Raw genomic sequence first — 25,095 nt, 5'->3', positions numbered from 1 at the left:
TACTACAGCGGAAAACTTACTGCACTTTGCATGGAACACCCCATATACGACCTTATATTGGGTAACATCAAGAGGGCAAAATTTCCCAAGGACCCAGGCGGTCGCCGCGAGGGCGAAAAATCGGAATCCTGCACGCCAGAGCGTCGCAGCGATCGACAGGGGAAAAGGCGGCGAAGGAAGCGCGAGCGAGCTAGCGCAAGAAAGGAAGAAATGAAAAAATCACCCAAGAAGGAAGAACGGCAAAATGTAGCGCAGGAACGTTCCGCGCAAGAGAAGCCTTCTTCGCAAGAAACATGCGGAAACAAAGGAAACAGCTGTGAGAAGCTAGAGGATAAGCCAGTGAGTGGCCGCAGCGGAGCACGAACGCCAAAGGAAGGAACGAAAAACCAGAGAAGGACACGCGAAAACAATGTGTCAGGAGTTTCTGCCAAACTCAGCGCAGTACACACTCTGGAAATGATTCTCGTGCTGATCGGCACATTGCTTCGGCTGTTTGCTTGCCGCACCGTCGAATTCGGGAAGGACACCAGGAGAGTGTTCACACCGGTCCTTATTGTGAGTCTCTGCGTTCTGATGCAAGTGCCTTGGAACCTGTTGGTTGTCTTTTTCGCAGGTGCATGCCGCCCCGAGACCTTTTTGTATGCGTGGGATTTGAAAGAATTTCCCAGGGCGGGAAGGCTAGAGGCAAACACTGACAGAGCGAAAGAGTCGCGTAGGAAGGAGAGCCAGGAGTGCTCCCCAATTCTAGAACAGGGCCAGCCTGTTCGGCCTGAACCCAGTAAGACGAAATTGGTAGTATAGGCGAAAGTGTGCCACATGTGTGCCTCCTGTATGCAATGTTGTGTTAATGTACTGCCCAATCGCGGTGTGTTTTTATGTGCATTGTGAACATTGCATAGAGTTACGTATGTGAAAACATTATGGTATGGATGTGTGAACTTTGGCATTCGCCATTGACATTGTGAGCGCATGCACGTGCGCGCGAATTGTACCGTCGAAATGCGGCGTGTTTTGAAGTGTTGTGCAGTGAAGTTTTGAAGTGCAACCTGTCTATTGCACTGTGTTATGTATGTGAAAGCATCAAGGTATTGTAGTATGTACATTAGCATTCGCCACTGACTTTGTGAGCGCATGCATGGGCGCGCGAATTTTGTGTTTTGTGAATATTGTTGCACAATATTCTTAAAGGAAGGGGCAGTGTCACAAAATTCGGCGCATTTTTGAAGCAAGCAAAGAAAGACAGCGCCGCGCGGACGCGTCTCGCCGGCGCGGGCCGAACGGGAGAGGAGGAAACCCCCGCGGAGCGCCTAGCCTGTGAGCGTGTGCTCCGTCTCCCCTCCGCCACCTCTCACCGACGCGGCGTGTGCCGAGGGAATGAGTCATTCACGCCGAATTCTCTGGAACATACGAGTTGCTTCTGCAGCTGACGGGGGGAAAGGGCGTAGCCTTGCGTGCACTAAGAAACGTCCCCCTCGCCCGTCGGCGACGGCGCCACTCAAGAACACGCTCGAAACTTCGAGATGCGACCCCCGACCTCTTACCAATGGGGACGCGCGGCCGGTGAGAAGAGGGAAGAGAGACAGCACTGCAAATGCTGCGTGTATGTGCGCGCCTACTCTGGCGCTTTGAACAAACAGACGTGGAAGCGAGCCTATAAAAGAGGACGTTGACCGCTATCAGTCAGTCCGGACCGCCGTTTAAGCTTCGGAGAAGCGCGCCCGTTCGACTCCCGGGAATACACCACTCGGCCAGCATCGGACCAACGAGGCAACGGTCGCCAGTTCTGCGGGACGGCATCGTCGTGGAACTCTGGACGTCGGACTGCCGCAGTGTCCGGTGAAAAAATTGTGTTTTGCTTGTTTACCTCTCTCTCGTGTGTTAGTGCACTTTAGGTGCTATATTGCCTTGTATTCTCTCTCGAGTTTAACTTTGCACGAGTTGCATAGTTCTGTTAATCACTTTGTATGTGTCTGTTCTAGTGATTGTGAAATCATCTGTATCGTCTCAATTACTGTATAAACCTTGTTTTGTTTTGTAAACGTTTGGCTCCGACCCATTCTCTGGCTTGCGACCAGCGAAAGCTGGGCACCGAACGCCCAAAAACCTCTTGTGACTTCGTAGCTGGTCTCCGCTGAGTTTGCCACGCTGAGTCGAGGGCATCTCCATTGAGTCCGAGACCGCTACCCCCACACGCTCTTAGGGTGTCTGGGACTTTCCCACGTAAAAGTGCGTGAAGTGTGGGTGACAGTTGTGTACCGCTCGGGACGCAAGCATTCTGACGCCGACGCTCTCTCTCGGTCGCCGGTGTCCCTGCCTGCCGTTCCCACACCAGACCTTCCCGTGACCGCTCTCACACTTTAAGATATGCCTTCCGAGCAGCGCCGAAACCCTTGGATTTCTGCCCTGTTCAATTTCATCAATGCACCTACCATGACTGCATATCCGCGAGCTCTTCGCCGCCAAGCTTCCCATTTCTCCGTCCGGGATCGTCTCCTCTGCTGCCAAAACTATAACCCTACGGCACAAAATGGTTGCTGGTTATCCCATGCCATCTCCGCTCAGACGTTTGTGCCTTTCATTACACTGACCCGCAAAGTACTCACGCTGGTGTCCTCAAAACATATCACCGGCTTCGTCAGCGTTACTACGGGCGTGAAATGTACAATTTTGTCCGCCGTTACATTCGATCTTGCGATGCCTGTCAGCAACGAACAGATTCACGTTGTCGCTCGGCCGGTCCCCTGCAACCTTTACCATGCCCCGCTCGCCCCTTTGACCGCATCGGCGTCGACCATTATGGTCCACTTCCCTGCACTCCAGCCGGTAACCGATGGGTAATCGTCGCCATCGATCACCTGACCCGTTATGCAGAGACAGCCGCCCTTCCCACGGCTACGGCTCGTGACGGTGCTTATTTTATTCTACACCACTTCGTCCTCCGTCACGGCGTACTTCGGGAGCTCCTCAGTGACAGGGGCCATGTATTTTCGTCCGAGGTAGTTCAAGAGCGCCTCTCAGCATGTCAAACCGTACACCGTGCGACTACTGCCTACCACCCGCAAACAAACGGCCCCACGGAGCGCTTCAATCGCACTCTGGGTGACATGCGTGCAATGTACGTTGCGTCTTACCATTCCAACTGGGATCAGGTACTTCCATTTGTGACTTTCGCATATAATACCACCCTTCAAGCGACGACAAGTTTCTCCCCTTTCTTCCTCTTATACGGCCGTGAACCATCCTGTACTATCGACACCATTTTACCCTACCAGCCCGATCCTTCTGAATACACAACTATCTCCGACATTGCCCACAAGGCTGAGGAGTGCCGTCACCCAGCCCGCACCTTTACTTCCGACACCCCAAGGACACCGCAATGACGTGCACGACAATGCCACGCCTGCTCCGACGTTCTGCACTGACTCTCTCGTTTGGCTTTGGGTTCTTGCCGACAGCAAGTTCTCCATCAAGTATCATGGCCCTTATCGCGTCATTCAACGCACGTCTGCTGTCAACTACCTCAATGATCCAGTTACACGTTCCTCGGACCACCACAGTCGCGGTCGCGAGGTCGTCTACGTTAGTCGCCTCAAACCGTACTACAACCCGCCAGTCGTTTCTTCGCCGTAAGTCGCCAGGATGGCTATTCCTTCTCGTCGGGGCCATTGTAAGAAGAAGAGGACGATTCCGCTGTGCCGCACTTCGTCGTCATCGCTGGTGGTTCGGGCGCGATTCTCGTGCTGGAGCTGCTTCCCAACCGCTGCGGACTCTGAGAGACGGCGTAGTGAAGGGGTCCGGAAATTTCGCCCCGCTGGGGTTCTTTACTGCACACTGGCATTGCACAGTATATGGGCCTCTAGAATTTCGCCTGAGTCGAAATCCGACCACCGCGGCCGGGACCAAACCCGCGGCTTTGGGGTCAGCGGCCGAGCGCCGCAGCCACGGAGCCACCGTGCAGTGAAAGAAGTGAGAAAGAGGGACGGGGTGGTATTAAAACTTAAAGTATGTCGCAGTCAAGAGTCCATGTAAGAATGTGGTGCATCGTACAAAATGGCGCAACGCATTTTAGGTCGGTTCACAGGTAATATTAGACGTACCCGAGTCTTAGAGGCTCCGTCATCAGCTACTATTCCTTGAACTTTACATAAGGGTGACAACGCGCTAGGCTACCTTCGCCATGATTCGTGGCTGGCGACCAGAGTGGCCTGTGGCGGCCTCCGAAGAGAGTGAGCTGGCATGAACAGGCGCTGCAGATTACGCTCGCAATAGACTGCCCATATTCTTTCCTATACTGCAGTTTGTCTGTCACGTGCATTCGCAAACATCAGTTGTAATGAACGGGCAAATTGGTTTGGTTTGGTTTAAAGATGTGCAAGTCAGAGTGAGCATGCACCAGAGATACACGACGCGTGAAGCTGCGGCGCTGGTCGAGTGGCCTGAGGTAGCGCGAACCCGAGCGGAACAGTTTCTACAGCCAGCGATTTAAATACTGCTCGGCGCAGGAGTGTTCTGTGCTTTATACCATCAGAAGGTCTGTGCTTTATACCATTAGAAGGGAATGTTTGCGATAGCTCTGCATCAGTAGGGCGTTTCCAAAGAAAATTGATCAAAAGCAGCTCTTACGCACGAAGCTGCAGTATTCAAGCGGCAAGTTTTGCGGCATGCTCATCGCTCTTTAAGCAAATAGCTGATCTAGTGAATATTCAGGACTCTCTCCTCTGAGCAGTGGATCAGGTGACAGCAGATTTGTTGAAGGACGGAGGAGAGATTGTCCTAGAAAAACTAGCCACCCTGTATAAACAATGCCCTGTGACCTCGAGCGTACCAGGATCTTTGAAGAACGCTAACATTATCTTATTTCATAAGAAAGGTGACGTCAAAGACTTGAATAATTACAGGGCGATCAGCTTACTCTCTGTTGCCTACAAGGTATTTACTAGAGTAATCGCTAATAGAGTCCGGACAACCATAGACTTCAATCAATCAAATGATCAGGGAGGCTTTCGCAGAGGATACGCGACAATAGACCATAATCACTCTATCAATCAGGGGATAGAGAATTGCGCAGAATATAACCGACCCCTATATACAGCCGTTATTGATTACAAGAAGTCATTTGACTCAGTGTAAACCTCAGCTGTAATGCAGGCATTGCGGAAGCAGGGTAGGGCAGTGTTATGCGAAAATATTGGAAGATATTTATAGCAATTGTACAGCCCCCATAGTCCTCCATAAAGTAAGCAATAAAATTCCCATAAGAAAATGTCAGGGCGGGAGACACGATCTCGCTATTCATCGCCTCTTTAATAAGATATTCAGGGGCCTGAAATTGGAGCAGTTGGGTACTATAGCAAATGTAGAATAACTAGGTAATCTGCGATTCGCTGATAACATTGCCTTACTAAGTTACTCAGGACATGAACTGCAAGCACATAACTGCAGCGCAAAAAATGATGAGCACAAAGGAAGAAACACGAAACACAAGGAAGAAACGCTGCAAAGCATGATGAGTGAGTTAGGCAGGCCGAGCAGAACAATGCGGCTACAAATTAACATGCAGAAAACCAAAATAATGTTCAACAGCCTAGCAAAGAAATACAAGTTCGCAGTTGGTAACGAGGAGCTAGAAGTAGAAAGATAATATGTCTACTTAGGGCACGCAGTGACCGCTGATCTGGATCATCAGGGAAATAACTAGAAGAATTACAATGGCGTTGAGCGCATATGGCAGGTTCTCTCAGATCATGAATGGCAGTTTACCAATATACCTCAGGAGAAGAGTATACAACAGCTGCATCTTACCGGTACTCACCTATGGGGTAGAAACGTAGAGGCTAACAAAGAGGATTCAGCTTATGTTCAGGACAACGGAGCGAGCTATGGAAAGAAACATGATAGGTGTAACGTTAAGAGATCGGAAGAGGGTTGAGTGGGTGATGGTTGGTTGGTTTATGGGGTTTAACGTCCCAGAGCGACTAAGGATATGAGAGACGCCGTAGTGGAGGGTCCGGAAATTTCGACCACCTGGGGTTCTTTAACATGCACTGACATCGCACAGTACACGGGCCTCTAGGGAACAAACACGGGTTAATGATATCCTAGTTGAAATCAAGAGGAAGAAATGGGATTCTGCAGGGCATGTAATGCGAAGGCAAGATAACAGCTGGTCCTTAAGGGTGACGGAGTTGATTCCAAGGGAAGGCAAACTTAGCAGGGGTAGGCAGAAAGTTACGTTGGCGGATGAGATTAAGCAGTTCGCGGCGATACGGCGGCGGCAACCGGTAGAGGACCGGGTTAATTGTAGAGGCATTTGAGCGGCCCTTGCCCTGCGGTGGACGTATTCGGGCTGACAATGATATGGTGATGACCACGCTCCCACGAAGCAGGGAGGAAGCGGCTACGAACAGTTCTCCAAGGTCTCTTGGAGGGAGGCAAGAAACCGCAGAGTAGAGGCCGCTTACATGACCCAATTGATCCGCCTTCCACTCCCACTGCGCCCATCCTCAAGCGAACATACTCGCGCACAGATATACGTTCGTGAAGACTTCTGTCCGCGCTGCTCTCGCGACTGGTCGCAGTGATGCCAAGTGGTATTGTTGTGGTCAGAAATTAACTCTAAGGGAAGAAAACATTTCGCCCGCGTACATTACACCATAGCAATGCCGGCGAGAAAGCAAAATCTGACATTATACCGAAAGCTGTTAGCATGTAAAACGTGCAGACTTCTGCGGATGCGTTCACAAGTTTAAGCGACATACAAGGGAAAGTGCTTGAGCTGCATTCATTTGCAGCTCGAAATCAAAATACGTTCATAAGAAATAGAACTAGGGATGTGCCGCTCGTAGTTACGCTAGCAAACACAATGCATATTATAAATCAAGATTTCTTGCACTTACCGTTGTTATCTGCTCATCGGCCATAACTTTTGAATCAGTATCCGCAGCTTTAGTAATGTATTGCTCACCGAGAGGGAAAAAAATAAGCTTTGCGAAGGCCTCAATATACGCAGCATAACTGGTGCCCTGAGCTTCCGGCACAAATCCAATTTCTTGCTGAACTTCATCTATACCTGTTGTACGTCTCTTCCAGAGGTCCTTAAGTGCTGTTACAATGTCATCAACCCCACCATTGCCTGAAAGTCAAAAACGAATAAAACATATTTCACTTGCGCCAAGCAGCAGGCAGAGGGAGGAGTCCATGGCTTTTTCGTGCTGCAGAAATCAGCTGGCCGCCGCTATCTTTCAAACACTCTGAGCACCGTTTAGAGCCAGCCAACTCGACCGACCGTGTTCGCCGCATCGCATACCCTACCAGGGGATTCCCAGCGAGTTCGTGCATGTGCACAATGGTGCTTTGCTTGCGCCGCGCCATTCGAAAAAGACGAGATTTTTTTTTCCAGGACGTCAGTGATTCTCCAAGTTTTACTAATAATTTCTTTATTACTTTTCATTTCAATGCGGGACTCCACAAAACGTTACTTGGAAAAAATGGAATACGTGACAGTAGTAGCGGAGATTTCATAGCAATAAGTACCGAATTGGTTTGGTTTGGTTTGGTTTGGTTTGGTTTATGGGGTTTAACGTCCGAAAGCGACTAAGAGGAAAAAAAATGAAGCTTTGCAAAGGCCTGAATATACGCAGCATAACTGGTCTACCGAAGCGGTGGATCAGTGGTTATGGTGCTCGGCTGCTGACCCGAAAGACGCGTGTTCAATCCCGGCCGCGGCGGTTGAATTTATTTGGAGGAGAAATTCTAGAGGCCCGTGTACTGTGCGATGTCAGTGCACGTTAAAGAACCCCAGGTGGTCGAAATTCCGGAGCCCTCCACTACGGCGTCTCTCGTAGCCTTAGTCGCTTTGGGACGCTAAACCCCATAAACCAAACCAACCAAACCATAACTGGTCTTTATGCAAACTTATGATCGTTCTATTCATTCAAACTGGGAGAGTTTTTAGCTGGAGTAAAAAATCTGAAAAACAAGAATATTTCACTTCGCATTATGGTCTCTAGCTCCTAGGCGCTTTAAAACAACGCCCTTTCCAGTACTTATCGAACAAAAACAACCGACTTTATCACACCGCAAAAATTCCACCACCTAACCCGCGCTGGGCTGCTCACAAATATGCCTCCCACAAATATATAACGGCACGGTACAAAGGATATAGGCGACTTATTTTCCGGTACTTTACCGGAAATGCTACAAAGAAATCCTAGAAAATTCTCGCGTGTCAACAGTCCCGCTGCTAGGAATCCTATCGCTTTGGTAAGCGGGAAAACAGTCATTTCATAAAATAGGCAAAACTGATAGTACTTTTATGTGGCCCAAGGCGAGGGTGACGCATTAAATACCCGGGTACAACGTACAGGCATAGAGCACTAAACCCGCACACGTCACAGAGCCCAGAGCCCATAAGTCCAGAACCCGCTCGCGACCGGGCATTTCGTTCGCATCGCCTCCGTTCACTATGTCCGTGTGACCGCCCCCGGTCGCAAAAGCACCGTCACAGATTAGATTATCACTTAGGGAAAAAGAGGATGTGCTTAAAATGCATTTCAAACATATTGTATTAATTTCCTATTTATTTCGCATTTTTTTGTTCCTATGCTTTAACTGCAATACGAATGCTTTCTAAGTATACTACGAATAATATTTTGAACGTTCTTTAGAATACGTGAAAAATACATTTTTGCCCGCTTAGCATATTTATAATGAATTAAAAATATACTAAGATATACATTAAATACATTACAATTAGACCAAAAATATGCATTTAATGCATAAAAAATACATTCACTTCGGCTTATAAAAGGTACACGTATACTGGTCAGCTTCACAGAATGAGGCTGGTTAATACTTCAACTGCAGAAGAAATTTTACATGGTTTGGTTTGGTTTATGGGGTTTAACGTCCCAAAGCGACTGAGGCTATGAGAGACGCCGTAGTGAAGGGCTCCGGAAATTTCGACCACCTGGGGTTCTTTAACGTGCACTGACATCGCACAGTACACGGGCCTCTAGAATTTCTCCTCCAAATCATGAAGAAAGTGCCGCGGCAAACAAGAAATGCTCCGACAAGCGCCATACTTGGCTTGCCTTATACAGGGTGTCCCAGCTAAATATAAATAAGCTTTTAAAAAAGACGAAGTGAGACCAACTTAGGGTTGTTCTGTGTCGCATGGCCTAGTCTTCAGTATTTCTTAATATGCAAACGCAATTAATTAGCTTAATTAGCTAACTTTTCAATTATTGTATTTAGGAAGAAAGTGTCTATGCAGGAATAATAAATCCCATAAAAAAAACCGTTTGCCGTGTTTGCAACCAAGTACCACTGATACAGCTGCTTTTATTTCCCTGAAAAGAAAGCCAGCGAAATAAAAAGAGAACCAGGTCATAGGGAAGCAGTTTCAGCGCTCCCAGACGACCGCTCAAGCAACGACATTGCTTGTCTTTGGAACGCTGTCCTTTGCTGGAATTGTGGAAATTGGAATTGTGGAAATGTCCTTTGCCAATTTTCTGGAGTTTAAGTATTCTTTTCTCAAATTAATTGTGTATTTACGGAAGTACACTTCATATGCATAGACAGCACGCAAATGCCATTTCCCGAAACGCGATTTCGAGCACTCGACTGTTCAACGGCAGCTAGAAGTGTGCTGCAAATACGTTTAAAAGGACTGCCCGTTTGTTAGAACTGAAGAATACTTCGGATGAATTAATTTCATATTTACGCAACTACACTTTTAATACCTTGACAAGATGCTAAAACTGGAGACATATTTTCACGTATTTGAAAACTGCTCGAAGTATGCTTTAAGTGAGGAATATTTGGCTTATTTTAAGAATATATTTGGAATATCAAGCATAAAATTTCAGAAACGTATTTCCTACATATTTGTAGTGCATTTATCAATACAAGATATATGTTTAAAATACAATTTAAATAGCCCAGCGTATATTCTAAACGTATTAGTTTTTGCTAAGCGATTGCGTGAAAGGAGACGGCGAGAGGTAGTGTTGGAGGCGAGGGACGTGTACGACATTGCGGTGGACTTCACGTAAGGTGGTGCCCGGGAAGGCAAGGGCGATCTCGTAGGCGACGACGGCTACTTTGTGGAGCACGCGATATGGGCAACATATCGAGACAGAAGATTTTAGGAAATCCCGATGTGTCGAGATGGCGACTGAAGCAAGACAACGCCGACAAGTGACGATGCCATGCGATGGCGGCGGTTGTACTGGTATTCATGCGAGACCTGCAGGCTAAAAGCCGGATCGCGCCAGTCGGCGGTCGTGTCCAGCACAAGGAATTACGTCATGTGCGTATTCAGACGGCGAGGTCGGGAGGGGGGAAGCAGAGTGTCCACATATAATAGTGGCTCGCAACCGTACAAGAGGTACAACTTCAATAAAACATGGTGCTGGGCTAGCTGGGAATTCATACTTGGTAGAAAGACAGCGCAAAAAACGACAACCACAGGAGAGGACAAGACAAAAGAACACTAGAGCGGTCTTTTGTGTCTTGTCCTCCCCTGTGATTGTCATTTTTGCGCTGTCTTCCTACCAAGTAAGAGGTAGAACGATGAGTTACCGGCATTGTCATGACGGGATAAGTTGTACGCGAGACCCACGTATGGCCAGACGATGTCCCAGACAGAATGGCCCGGTGAAACCATCATTGCGAGGATATCGATGAGACTGCGGTTGAGGCACGCTGTGAGGCCATTAGGGGGTGATAGGTGGTGGTCAGCTTATGTTCAGTAGAGCAGGAGCGCACAATATCCGGGACAACTTTAGACAGAAATCGACGACTGCGATTGGTCAGTTTTTGGTGTGGTTCACCAAGGCGGAGGGTGAGGTCGTACTGAAGAAAGCCGGAGAAATGAATAGCAGTAGTGCTGGAATCTGCCCGCTTATTTGAGTAGTGAGTATTATAGTCAGTAGTAGCTGCAACCCATTTGTTTATAGAGGTGGAATCAGGAAAAGGGCCCAACCGGTCTAAGCCGACACATTAGAAAGGTTGGTTGGTTGGTTTATTGGGGTTTAACGTCCCAAAGCAACTCGGGCTATGAGGGACGCCGTAGTGAAGGGCTCCGGAAATTTCGACCACCTTGGGTTCTTTAACGCGCACTGACATCGCACAGTACACGGGCCTCTAGAAAGGTTCGCACAGCACGTCCATAGGTTCAAGCATGCCCGCTGATAGAGTGGCAGAGCTTTTCCAGCGCTCACACTTGTCGCAAGTGCAAACATAGCGGCGTACAGACTAGTAGAGGCTGGGTCAAAAGAGGCGACGACGCACGCGATCGTTCAGTAAGTACGTGACACACCCAGACGTCTAGCAATGGAGAGATAATGGAGCTCTTGGAGGACATCAGTGCGAAGATTCTTGTGCACAATGAGCTGGAGGTCGGGGCCAGTGGAGTTTGGGCTTCTGCTGTATAAAGTGTCATTACGTAGCACAAACCGGCGCAGAGCAGAGCTAGAAGGGGAGTTTAACGGTCAATAATAGAGCTCAGTTCTACATCCCTTCGCTGCTCTTCGCCAACGTGAGCAATAGCAGAAAGCAATGTTGGCATCACAGTCACTGCCAGAATGGTCAAAAGCTTGAACGGGGTATCTGGAGAGGTAGTCGGCTTGTGTGTATCCGACCAGACTTAGACGGCAAAGCAACTGTAGTCTTGCAAGCGTAATGCCCAGCGACGTAGCCGGCGCGCAGGATTCTTCAGAGAGTAGAGCCAGCAGAGCGCCCGGTGATTTGTGACAAGCGTAAAAGGGTGCCCTATAAATACGGGCGAAATCTCCCAACGGACCACATGAGACCCAATCACTCTGCTTGCGTGATAAAGTAATCGCGTTCTGATGTAGAGAGGAGCCGGTTGGCGTGGCGATGACACAGACCCGGAATGCCGATGAGGAAGGACAGAGCCGATTACATGAGCCCTGACATCAGTGTGTACTTCAGTGGGAGCGGCCAAATAGAAGTCCGCCGGGGCTGGTGAGGAGGTGAGATCCGAAATCAGCGCGGCTAAGGCGCTAGCTTGGAGGGGTCTCCAAGAGCATTGCATGTCCTTTCTCAGAGCCCCAGGAGTGCGATGTCAGTGCACGTTAATGAAGCCCAGGTGGTCGAAATTTCCGGAGCACTTCACTACGGCGTCTCTCATAGGCTAAATTGCTTTGGTACGTTAAACCCCAATAAACCAACCTAACCAGAGCCCCAAGAAGCACCGGACGTGATGACTGGAACGCGGAAACGAGAAGTCCTTCATAGCTCGGGGATCTTTGCAGGGTGAGGGTGAGGAGCCATGGCTGAGGAGGAGTTGAGCTGCAGGATGGCATGGTGAAAAAGCGAATAATGGAAAGGTAATCGAGGTGAGAGGAGAAGCTGGGAAAAAAACAGAACGACGTAGTCGAGATAGCAAAGGCACATAGACCACTTGAATCTGCGGCGAAGGGCGTCCATCGTACTCTCGCAGGTGGCCAGTGCGTTGCATAAGCCAAAAGGCATAACTCTAACCTGACACAGCCTCATGTGTTACAAACGCGATCTTCTAACGGTCCTGCTCATACACGGCTATTTGCCAATAGCAGGAGCTAAGATCTATGGAGGGCAAAATTTGGCGCCGTCCTTAGCAAGCACCTTCGCAACCTCTGCTCTGATTGTCGATTTAAATTGTTTTTTTTTTCGTTGGTGCAATTAGGTCCTTTTCATTTTTTTAATTGGCGTTAAGCCTGTGAGAGCGTTGCTGATCCGTGCTTCCTCTTTCTTTTAGGTGTTTGTTTTTCATTTTCTCAGAGGAAAATCCGCGGAAAGCAATCCAAGGAAAGCAATCCACGGTGTCGATGTGGTTCGCCACAGAGTGCTTGGCTCAACGGGATATTTTTAAGGTCAAGAATGTCTGAAAAACATTTTAGAAGATATAGGTCCAACATCCTTTGAAATAAGTTTTGAAAACTGAAAATTTTTAAGACATTGGTATGGAAATAATGAAGGTGATGGTCTCGTCTTACGATATGCAGCAAAACCTTTCTTTTAGAGTGTTTCCATCGATCGCATCGAACAGTTAAGACTGCCATAAAAAACCAATAGGGAACGCTTTTGACGATAGCAAAAAAGTTAACAGAAAAACTTCAAGACTACCATCGGTTTTTCTACGGATATATTGATTGCTTTAGTGAAATATTAGTCTATATAAACAAACTGTGTTCATAAATGGTTTCCCGCTCAAGACTGTTTTTGTCCAGAATTGTTGGGATGAGAAGTTCTGAAGTTCGAGCGCGACAAAGAACGGCGGACATCATTGTCGTGAAGGCATCCTCGAAAGAGGTAAGGTGGTGATGTGGTGTGCGATAATATCGTAAATAGGGGTGGTGTCTAATGCAGCGACTTTGCACAGAGCGAGGGGAGAGAGAGTGGCAACGTAAATGCTGTGCGGAACAACTTAGAGCGAAGCCGATATTTAGATATGGCAGAGACAGTGTGTTCCCCTTGACGGCGGCGATGGTATAGGGCAGAGCACCTTTGCGGGTGAGCAGGAAGTCAGTACTAGGCCCAACGAGGCAGCCTCCATCGAGAACGCGGGGAGGGCATCAGTGCAAACAAGGACGCGGCTTGAGACAGTAGGCGAGCATAGTCTACGTTAAACAACCGGATGGTGGGATCGGCGTGCTCGGAAACTAGCAGTGGAAGCTCGAGTTGGAGATCCTGCGAGCAGTCGATGAGAGGAGAGTGGTCGGAGAGGAAATCAATGCCGAGAATGAGGTCGGGGGCGCAGGTGGTCGAATGGTTCAGTGAACCGGAGTAGCATGGCTGGCAACAGAGATCCAAGCAGTACAAGTCCATCGAGACCAGGCGTGCCCGCATCCGCGACGGGCTCACGAGGCATTCAAGCGTGAGGACAATGTGTGGCGGCGGCGAATGTCAGCACTCAGCGTGGGTACGTGAGCACCGGTAGCAATGACGCGCGCACAAGGACACCATCGACTGTGACGTCAATTAAGTTCGGTCGAGTGTTCAATACAGGATTTGTGGTCGGGGCAATTAATGTAGCGTCACCTCTGGAAGATGCATCAGCTAGCCTCCCAGGGACGCTGCCGACCACATCCTACATCGCTGATACCAGGCCAATGAGACTGCAGCTTCGACGCGGCAGCAGACCTGATGCTGTGGGATCGCCTATTATGCGGAATCTCCAAGACTGACGGAGCCGCCTTACACGAGGTGCAGGATTTTGATTTCACATCATAAGAAGCCTGCGCGTAGGCTCATGGGATGCGAGACGCTGATGCGAGGTGTGTTAGCGTTGTTGATCAGCGGAATATAGGTTTCCTTAGAGGGGGACTAATGTCTAGGCCAGCGTCCCACCTTTGATCGGTCATTGCAACATATTTGGGCCGGCATCCAACAGCGTGTGCTGCAGTAAGATGTCTCGTCAGAACTTGTATGACTGGTAGTGATAGCACTTCCGGTGCTGGCATGTTGCCAGCCCTGATAGCACACAGCATGATAAACCGCACGTGCCCCGTACGTCAAATAAATGACACGAATGTTCCATCGCTCTGGCCCTCAAAACAACAGAGATTTAGAACTGCCTCATTTAAGTCTTTATGCAGCAACTTTTCACTGGAGTGTTATGAAGCTCTGCTCATCACTGAACAAGATCGCGCTCCGCTCCATTCTGCGCAGCCAGCTCAAGGTGGTGTCTTTGTAAAAATATACATTTCAAAGGGTTTGCTTCCAAACCGCGTAGCGGGGCTTTTTCGCACATCCGGCAGCCTAAGCTTGGGATAGTCGAGGTCTTAAATTGCTCCTCTCTTTAGGAGATTAGAGTAGCTGAGTAAGCAGGAAGAGCACCAGTGCAGGCCTCAGAAGCAGAACCCTAGAACTTTATGCTATTTACAAGTACTGTACAACTGATTCGGTGGCATGGGGAGCTGGTGGCAGGTTAACAGCGAAATATCGAGCCATGACATCGGTGTATTCACTGCATTGGCACTGCATGTGAGAAAATGGTGAGGGGGGGAAGGGCAATTGAGCTCAGACCTGAGAGTATGGCACGATAGCGTTAACTAGCGGAATTGCGGAATATGCGGAATTGGTCATCTTGAACTTTGCAGTGATATTTCGCTGTGAGTCCTAATACCATTGCTGGCACAGTGGTGGAGCGCTTAAGAGATGCTCCACTGCCCTGTGATCGCAGATGCTGCCAACGGTCGGGCTTGTGAGAACCATGCTGGTCTTCGCAAGCAACCTCTCGCTACCAATCATTTATTTAGCTGCCACTGGCCATGGTGGCCACTCTGCTCGCAATCACGCGGGCAGGTTTCGATCACGCCGCAGCATTACGCCAAACTGCTCCCTAGGTTCCTCCTCTCGGGATCTATCTAGAATTTTTCCCCTACGGTCAACCACGCCGTCGCCTGCTTGAATTCTAGAGGAGCTCGTTAACGCCAAACGACGACGTGACGCAATTTCAAGATCTTGCCGCCCACCAACCAAGTGGTAGGTGTTAAGGCATTTAAACCAAAAGGATGTGCTCAAGGCATTCGCAAGATGGGGCTCATAGTTTCCCTACTGTTTGTGGCGGCAAAAGATCCGATCAGCGTAGCCTCAATTAGCTTAACCTGAGTAAAAAAAATTGGAAGGGCCTCCTAACTTTCGCTTTAATGGTCTGGCCATTCATACATGCAGAATGTCATTTTCTACATTCATAGATGTCTGGGAGTCCCCATACCTCTGGTGGCACAGTTGCGCCGAAGTTAACCGATATGCTGCGGCACTGCGATGGCAGTTGCTCTCAGCAGTGGGTCTTGCGCGACCCAGTTTGCTCTTCCCAAGAGACTAATCAATTTAACTGCCACCTGCAGTTTGCTCGGTAGCCCGTGGCTAGGTTGTGACAACACTGCAAGGTCACATAACGCAGGTGGCCCGCCTGTTAAATGTCATGCTCGTGACTTTTCGCTCACAACGCCGACACAGTATTTTCTCGACGACGAAACCTTTAACGCTGTCGCGTCAAAACAGTTACGTAGGTTACTGCAACATCCTGCGTACCACAGACGTTTCGTGAAAGATTTTCCACTCTTTTCGAAGCCCGTGACACCAAATCAGCCGGCGTTACGTGTGCTAGCGCAACTGAAAGTACAAGGTTTTCAGGCGAACACAACCTAGAGCGCCATGGCGCTCCCCAAGTCGTTATCAAGTCGTTATCAAGCGGCTTAAGGAAGCCGCTTCGCATAACCGTCCCGCAAGTGATAGGATAACTCCATACCACCCGGAGACGAAGAGCGAGAGAGAGCATGATAATAAGGCAGTAGCAGGTTTATTGCTGCTTACAGGGTGCGAATACGAGGCAGCGTGGGCACCGTCTGCGGAAGGCGAACGGATGCGGAGCATCCGAGCATCAAAGCGAAACGGGATCGCACCGTGCTTGCTCTGTTGTAATTGTGCGCTACATCGCTGTACTAGACAATACGAACCAGCGCCTTCAGGCCCTTATGCGCCGCCCCGCCGGCTGCGCCGAGCGTGCGCGGAGTGCGGCCTCGCTGCGCCGTCTTCGTACTTGGAGTGGGCGACCCTGTACGCCAACGCCGAACACGACACCTGGGATATCAACCTCCTATCTTCCCCCGAACACTGCCATGCAGCGGTCATCCAGATGTCCCGGTTCAGAGTTGTCCACCTTAAGCAGGGAGTTGTCACGCTCGATCGAATGATCCAGTACTGCGGCGGTGAACAGAACTTCGACGCCTTTACCACCTGCCAAGGTAATTAGTTTGCTGACAATCCGGTGGCCAGGTTGTGAAGGCCTCATAACTTAACCTGATGTATGTAGTCCACCTAGGTTGCTTGTCCGGTGGTGGCTGCCTAAGGCACCTTAAAACACCCTCTTTAACGCTCAATACACCAACAACGCCGACAATGCTGACACCGGATTTCCTGCGGTGCCTCTTCATGTCAGTTCTTATCAAGTTATATCGAGATTTGGAGTACTACAAAGCCGCTCCTGACCGAGCGAAAGCATCCCATTGATGCTTGCACGCATCGAAGTTCAGTATAACATGCGCCTAAACCCTCTTTAGGCGAAGACGGTATACGGCTTAATCACTTCGTCAAGTAGGCGAACCGCGGCCGAACCGTTCTGGAAAGTCACGACCACTTGGAGGCGCAACGCTGTAGATGATTTTTGCTGTGTCGTTAATCTTATCACAAAAATCCGCTGCTCCCTTGAAAGTTAGCTAGGCACAGAGCGAGAAGCATTCGTCGCTGAGCACACTTGCTGCTATCGCCACCGACGTCTTTTTTCCTGCTTGCGAGTACAGATTCAAAGATTAAATGTTGCGAAATCCCATTTTACCTTCATTTTGACTACCATCCAACCCTGCGTGTTTTCTGCCACCTGAGCCACACGAGAACATGAAAAAGTTGTATTCAGCCTGTGTTCCACAACACAGAAGCGCGATTCTTGCTCATTTCAGTAGAACCGCGTGTCGTGCCCGCAGTAGCATCTTCCCGAAGCAAGGAAGAAGCGTGTGTGTGTATGTGCGTGCACAAGAGCGGCCAGCCAGCACCGGAAGCTTAGTTGCCACAGGACCGTTCGAACTGAATATGGGGAGGGCAGGCTGGCGGCGGACGGACGGACGCAAGAAGGGATCCGGTGGCTGCAGGGGATCCAGAACTCGAAGAGACATTGGTTCCTCCGGCAGCTGTCCCTAGTCGATCCAGCCCGTGTGAAAAGCGGGGGATCTCTGCGCAACAGCTGTGCGTTTAAAGAATTCGAAAAAGCCGTTTGGCTCCCTTGTGCTCAGGGAGGAACTGCGGAGGCGGCAGCCAAAAAGAGCTTGCTTGGAAAATAATGGAGAGAGACAACACGAGGAGCGAACCAAGAGCCCGCTGGCGAGGAGGAACGCAAGGGGGAAGAAAGGACTCGAAAAGATGCCGCCGGCGACGGAGTCTACAACAAATGACGGCTTTGAACATCGGGCAGGGAGGCCGCAACCTGACGGCAAAGCTGTTCTCACAATTGTAAATAGTTGGCAGCCGCTGAATAGTCTGAAGTCTTCACGTGGTCTGGCTGAAGCGGGAGATGAAACCAAAGGGAGAGAAGGCAGGAAGGAACTTCTCTGAGGCGCAGTCGACAGGATATCCTGACAGGAAGCAGAAAAACCATGGAACCTATCGAGACGTCAACAGAGGACCCATGGCTGGGCGACCACCTTGGTAGTGGACCAGCAGGCCAAGCCATCTTTATAGTAAAGCAGGTTGGTGTCTTGTATGTCCTTCCGCTGGGCCCTATGACAGCTGTGAGGCATAGTGTGAGTGGGGAGGCCGTGAACCGACGAATAGGAGGTGGCAGATGGAGCTGGGTGGGAACGCCGAGCTAGCGCACGTCAGTGGAGGGTCGAGGTTGTTTTTCGCTGATCAGATGGCGCTGTTGAAATTGAAACTTAAAATTTCAGAACAATTGGCCAAGGAAAACTTGCAGTACGAGAGAGAGGTCAGGGAAGCGGTGGCCGGAGCGATGCGTCCGGAGAAGGGGCGAGCATCGTAAAGCATTTAGCGGTAGCACAGAAAGCGGTGAAGGCCGACCACAGACAGGAAGTTTCGAGTCGCGACACTGAGGTTGCAGTTGTGAGACAGAAGGTAGGCCAGGGAGCGGTAAAGGTTGTCCGCAGACTGGAAGGCTCACGTGGCAACACTGAGGTTGCAGATGTGAGACAGGAGGTAGGCCAGGGAGCGGCAAAAGCAGTCCGCAGTCTGTAAGGCCCACGTGGGAACATTGAGGTTGCAGCTGTGAGACAGCAGGTAGGCCAGGGAGCGGTAAAGGCAGTCCACAGAGTTGAAGTCTCACGTGGCAACACTGAGGTTGCAGCTGTGAGACAGAAGGTAGGCCAGGGTGCGGTAAAGGCAGTCCACAGACTGGAAGGCCCACGTGGCAACACTGAGGTTGCAGCTATGAGACAGGAGGTAGGCCAGGGAGCGGCAAAGCTTGTCCGCAGACTGGAAGGCTCACGTGGCAACACTGAGGTTGCAGCTATGAGAAGGGAGCTAGGCCAGGGAGCGGCAAAGCTTGTCCACAGACTGGAAGGCTCACATGGGAACAATGAGGTTGCATCTGTGAGACAGGAGGTAGGCCAGGGAGCGGTAAAGGCAGTCCGCAGACTGGAAGGTTCACGTGGGAACATTGATGTTGCAGCTGTGAGACAGCAGGTAGGCCAGGGAGCGGTAAAGGCGGTCCACAGAATTTAAGGCTCAAGTGGCAACACTGATGTTGCAGCTGTGAGACAGAAGGTAGGAAGGGAGCGGTAAAGGCAGTCCGTAGACTGGAAGGCTCACTTGGGAACATTGAGGTTGCAGCTGTGAGACGGGAGGTAGGCCAGGTAGCGGTAAAGGCAGTCCGCAGACTGGAAGGGCCTTGTGGAAACATTGAGGTTCAGCTCTGAGACAACAGGTAGGCCAGGAAGCGGTAAAGGCAGTCCACAGAGTTGAAGGCTCACACGGCAACACTGAGGTTGCAGCTGTGAGACAGAAGGTAGGCCAGGGAGCGGTAAAGGCAGTCCGCAGACTGGAACGCTCACGTGGCAACACTGAGGTTGCTGCTATGAGACAGGAGGTAGGCCAGAGAGCGGTATAGGCAGTCCACAGACTGGAAGGCTCACGTGGGAACACTGAGGTTGCAGCGTGTGAGACAGAGGGTAGGCCAGAGAGCGGTAAAGGTTGTCCGCAGACTGGAAGGTTCACGTGGCAACACTGAGGTTGCAGCTGTGAGACAGGAGGTAGGCAGGGAGCAGTGAAGGCAGTCCGTAGACTGGAAGGCTCAAGTGGGAACATTGAGGTTGCAGCTGTGATACAGAAGACAGGCCAGGGAGGGGTAAAGGCAGTCCGCAGACTGGAAAGCACGAGTGGTGACACGGCCGCCGTTAACGAGAAACAGGAGGCAGGTGTCAGAGTCACAGGAGCGCTCTGACGATTTGAAGCTAACTGATAAAGACGGCTTGGTTTGGTTTATGGGGTTTATCGTCCCAAAGCGACTGAGGCTATGAGGGACGCCGTAGTGAAGGGCTCCGGAAATTTCGACCACCTGGGGTTCTTTAACGTGCACTGACATCGCACGTTAAAGAACCCCAGGTGGTAAAGACGAGTTTGACAGTCGAAGTCTACGCTGTGGCGAGCAGGCTATCATCTAAGAAAGATGCGGTCATCGAAAATGTCAGACGTCCGAAATAGTTGTAAAAGGAAACCGCATCACAATGGCGGTGCAGGTGTCATTCTTGCGGTATCCTCGCCCCGAAGAGCGGACAAAGGAAGCGCTGCGTGTGTGTGTGCGCGAACGAGAGACGCCGGCCGGCATTGGAAGCTCTGTTGCCGCACGACCGTTCGAACTGAATAGGAGGACGGTAGCCTGGCGACGGACGGACGGGCAGCGAGAATGCAGCAGCCGGGGGCTGCTGGGGCCGCGGCACTCAAGACATATCGGATCCTTCGGCAGCCGTACCAATCAGTGCCAGCCCGTGTGTGGAGTGGGGGAACTCAGAGCAACATCCGAGCGCTTCCAAGAATTCAAAAAAGCAGGTTGGCTCCCTGGTAAGAAGGGAGCCTCTGCGGAGGAGGACAGCGACAGGGGGAAGAAAAGGCTCGAAAGTACGCGGCCAGTGACAGGGTCAAACAGGGGAAATGCTTCTGGACACCACGTAGAGATGGCGCCCCCCGACGGCAAAATGTTGTCATCGCAATTGTAAATTGTCGAGTAGAAAAAAGAAAGAGCGAAAGGTGGAAAGGACCTCCTCACTCTGCATATAAGGATTTCCCTTAAATATTTATCCCTCGAATTATGCTGAAGTATGTGCGTACATGTCGAGAAAAAGCACCTTCTCCGAAATAATACGTTTGAGCCAAACGAACTGACAACGCTTCACTCACCTTGCCGGCATTTGTCGAGAAATGCCGCCATAGTTTTGAAGTCGTCCCCGGTTATACCATGTTCACCGACATCGTCAGTAGGCTGCTTCACATGTTTGTCTAGTTTTCCTGTACAGAAAGGCAAATAGGAAAAAGGGGTCACTGTCCTGAATAATAAGAATCATCATCATTGCCATAACCCCTAGCAGAACACCCCTGCAAGACAAAGGTACTACCCCTTACACCCCCCCCCCCCCCTTACAGTGAGTTTTCAGAAAGCCTTATGAAAGCCTGAACAAATGCACTACGACGGCGAAACTAGGTTTATTTTTACTTTAAAAAATTGTTTCACTGACGTTATTAAGTTCGACAAAATGTTTCACCCTAGGCAACTTCGCTGATTTTTCGTTAAAGCGTCTCCACTCTCCCAAACATCTATCATGGCATGTAAAAGCCCAAGTGGACGTTCTTTCTTACCGAAAAGTCTAACATTAAAAAACGTGATTTTATGCAAAATAACGATATAAAGTGATGAATTCTTGCATTTTCACGAATTTTTTATTTGCACTTTAAAAAGCATTGCACCCACTATACTTTTGTAACGACCTTTCAGGGACCTGGTTACGCTTTTTCATGTGTTGCAAACTGCCACATTCAAGATCCCAAAACTCTATTTGCGCAACGGTCCTAGGCATTCTAGAATAATTCAAACACTTGGAGAATCGCGTCTGCTAAGCAAACCAAAAGTATGGAAAAATACTTTTTGTAGATGTGGAGAAACTGTGCTTGACAAATTCTTGCATTTTCATGTATTTTGTATTTGCAGTTTAGAAAACATTGCACCCACTATACTTTTGTAATGGCCTTTCAGGGACCTGGTTACGCTTTTTCATATGTTGCAAACTGCCACATTCAAGACTCCAAAACTCTATTTGCGCAACGGTCCTAGGCATTCTAGAATAATTCAAAACTTGGAGAATCGCGCCTGCTGAGCAAACCAAAAATATGGAAAAGTACTTATCGTTGATATGGAGAAATTATGCTTCAAACAAGAGTCAGCGTGGCGCGGTCACCTGGAGCGCCCCGCAGGCCGCGCGCGCTGTGGTCTGCTTTATTCGCGTGACGCACAGCCTTCTTTTAACTTCTTGTCTATTGTCCTAGGAGATCAAGTTGAACGCCTAAAAACAGCCCCAAAAGTTGTCATGCGATAGTTGTTACCTCTGGGAGGCAACAAAGAGTGGAAGTTGTTACAGCAAGAGTGGCCCTTTAGCCTTAAGTGAAGTGTAGGGTACTTTCTCAGAACTTTTTTTTTGTGAAGATTTCATATCTCTTGAAAGCGTCTAATCCTTTCTGATTTCACCTTTGCTCTGCGTCACAGCCAGTAGAAGCAGTGGCGTTAGTGAATCCCTTCTCTTGCCGTGGCGTAGGCATCATCGTGAAATCTACTTGTCTTGAATGCAAGTTCTTAAACTGCCTAAATAGCTTTATAGACCATTTGCCAGTATAGGACGAAGTAGCAGCGCCGCTGTAGCAGTACGTATGTACGCTGACCTAGGGTAGTAGCCACGGATCACAGAATATTCACGAGCGTTCACATGCATGCAAGATTGTGAAGAAAAAGTGTCATCGATGGATGGATTGATGAATGGATAGGAGCGCCCCCTTTGAAACGGGGTGGTGGCAATTGACACCATGCTCAGCTTTTCTTTTTTATTTTTTTTTGTTTACTGTGTTGGCAATTCTCATTAAGATTCGCCATCATCTTTACCTACGGTTTCCTACAATTATAACCTTATGCCACCTCTCTGCTTTTCAGCCACCCCCTTTGAAACGGGGTGGTGGCAATTGACACCATGCTCAGCTTTTTTTTATTTTTTTTGTTTACTGTGTTGGCAATTCTCATTAAGATTCGCCATCATTTTTACCTACGGTTTCCTACAATTCTAACCTTATGCCACCTCTCTGCTTTTCAGCCACCAATCCTCCAATCGCGTTTTGCTAACTTGCACTGCATTGCGAAAGCATACTACTTGCACTTTGGAGGGTGACCACCATCGTGCCGCGGCGGTGACCACCATTGACCTTCATTTGACCTTGATTGCATTAGTTGGATTAGATTGAATTGCATTAGATTGGATTGGACTGGATTGGACTGGACTGGATTAGATTAGATTAGATTACATTAGATTAGATTAGAGTAGGTTACATTGGATTGGATTCGATTGGATTTAAATGGATAGCAGTGGATTGGATTGGATTGAATTGGATGGGACTGGATTGGGTTCTATTGGTTTGGATTGGATTGCATTGGATTGGATTGTATAACCGATGCATCACCACAAGTCTAACCACAAGCACCACCACCAGCTACACTACCAGCTGTACCTGCGTAGGTACGCATATTGCTTTCGCAATTACCGGGCTTAACCAAGCTAAGCCACAGCGAATTTTTTTCCATGACTATTGTTATCTTTAAACCCTAGGGCCTCAGAAAGAGTGACTGTGCCTGCATCGACATCCGGATGCATACCATCACATTTGATTATGAGGTGTTCAATTGTTTCCGCAGGTCTACCACACACTGCACATGTGTCATCTTCTTCGTTAAATTTCTTTTTGTAGCTGCGCGTTCTAAGACACCCTGACCTAGCTTCAAAAAGTAGGGCACTGCCTCTTGAGTTATCATAGAAAAATTCTTTCCTGGTCTGCATTTTCCAGTATCGATATAGTTCTACACTATTTCTTTTCCATTGAATTTAGTCAATTTTTAACTTCCCCGTTTTTAACCTGTCGTTTAATGCTCATTCTTTCTCCGTCCTTATGACCGGCATACTGACTGGTTAGTTTTCTAGTTCTTTTCCGCTACTGTGAGTGAACGCTCTTTCTGTATTAATATTTAAATACCTTAGCTGCCCAACTGTTATCGTCCAATTTCCTCAGGCGTTCTTCATATAGTATTTTACTCTTAGCTTCCCGTGCTTCGAACGACACCCAGCCCATATCCCCTTGTACTGCCTCGTTTGTGGTTTTGCCGTGGGCCCCTAGTGGTAATCTTTCAACAGATCTCTGATTCACGTCTAATATCGACTGAACTTCTGCCCTTCAGCACAGAACGGCATTGCCGAAAGTAAAGTAAGTCCCGGCACCATTATTTTTTTCCAAATACCTCTTAGTACTTCAGATTTGTTGTACCCGCAAATACCCTATGTTTCATTATCCCGGCGTCTCTTCGTCATTTTGCCCTCAGAGCCTGTTCATGCTTTTCCGTGTATATCTGCCCTTCGTTTAGCCATATCCCGAGGTATTTGTATTCGGCCACTTTGGGTATTTCGTGGCCGTGTATTGTAAGCACCTGATCAGTTGTATAGTTAAAAATCATCACACCTGATTTAGTTGAGCTAAAACTGAATCCTATAGCGCCTACGTCTCCACAGCGATTAAATAATGTTTGTAAATCTTCCAGGCTGTCTGCTAACAGTACAATATCGTCCGCATACATTAAACCTGGGAGTCGCTGCCCAATTACATTTCCGCCTAATCTGTACGACAGATTTGACATTTTTCAAGCGCCAAGACAACAAGGACGAAGAAGGAACAGACAAGGACGAGCGCTACTTCCAACTGTTTATTTCGTAAAACCGCAAGTGCTTAAAACAGTTCTCGAACGCTTTTATGACACGGCAGTAAATTGCACGTGCGCGATTACACAGTATAGCTACCGAGACTAACAGAACTATGAAGATATAAGTGCACGATTACGTTGATACCCTGAGGAAGGAAAGTTCTTTTTTTGACAATGAAATGGACGGTGAGCTTACACAATTGCTACCCAGTGATGCTATGTTTTGTGCTTCTATAATCTCTCGGGTTAGTTGATCGCGACTACGTCCGATGATGTGCACTGATTTAACAATGGAGTACAATTACGGCACTTACTGCAGTGAATGGCTAGGTTGCTTCCGTAGGAATTTTTAATATTGTTGTTGTGCTGGCGTAGCCGGTCATTGAGACAACAGCCCGTTTGCCCAACATACTTTTCGCCACAAGATAGAGGGATGCAGTACACAACACAGTCTACACATTCCACGTACGCTGTTTGGTGTTTGATGCCACATAATTGTTTGACAGAAGAGTAGGGTTTCGTCAGCTTGCAAAGTTTGTTAAGCTTGTTAGGGGCCGTGAAAACAACTCTAACATCTGCTT

At 48.9% G+C, this 25,095-nt stretch overlaps 1 protein-coding gene across 1 annotated transcript in view; it reads right to left on the bottom strand.

Annotated features, from left to right (window-relative positions):
- Positions 1-25,095, bottom strand: part of LOC149325902 (uncharacterized) — a 405,896-nt gene that overhangs the window by 230,677 nt on the left and 150,124 nt on the right. Inside the window, exons 6-7 of the mRNA XM_089562519.1 lie at positions 20,914-21,021; positions 6,897-7,132 (exon numbers count right to left, since the gene is read on the bottom strand). Coding sequence (XP_089418645.1) covers positions 6,897-7,132; positions 20,914-21,021 — 344 coding nt within the window. The remainder of the gene's footprint in view (positions 1-6,896; positions 7,133-20,913; positions 21,022-25,095) is intronic.

The sequence above is a fragment of the Amblyomma mixtum genome, chromosome 10, assembly GCF_055824585.1.
Source record: "Amblyomma mixtum isolate Tamu chromosome 10, ASM5582458v1, whole genome shotgun sequence".
Taxonomy (NCBI): domain Eukaryota; kingdom Metazoa; phylum Arthropoda; class Arachnida; order Ixodida; family Ixodidae; genus Amblyomma; species Amblyomma mixtum.
The sequence above is the reverse complement of the archived record's forward strand: the minus strand, read 5'-3'. Positions and strand labels throughout refer to the sequence as shown.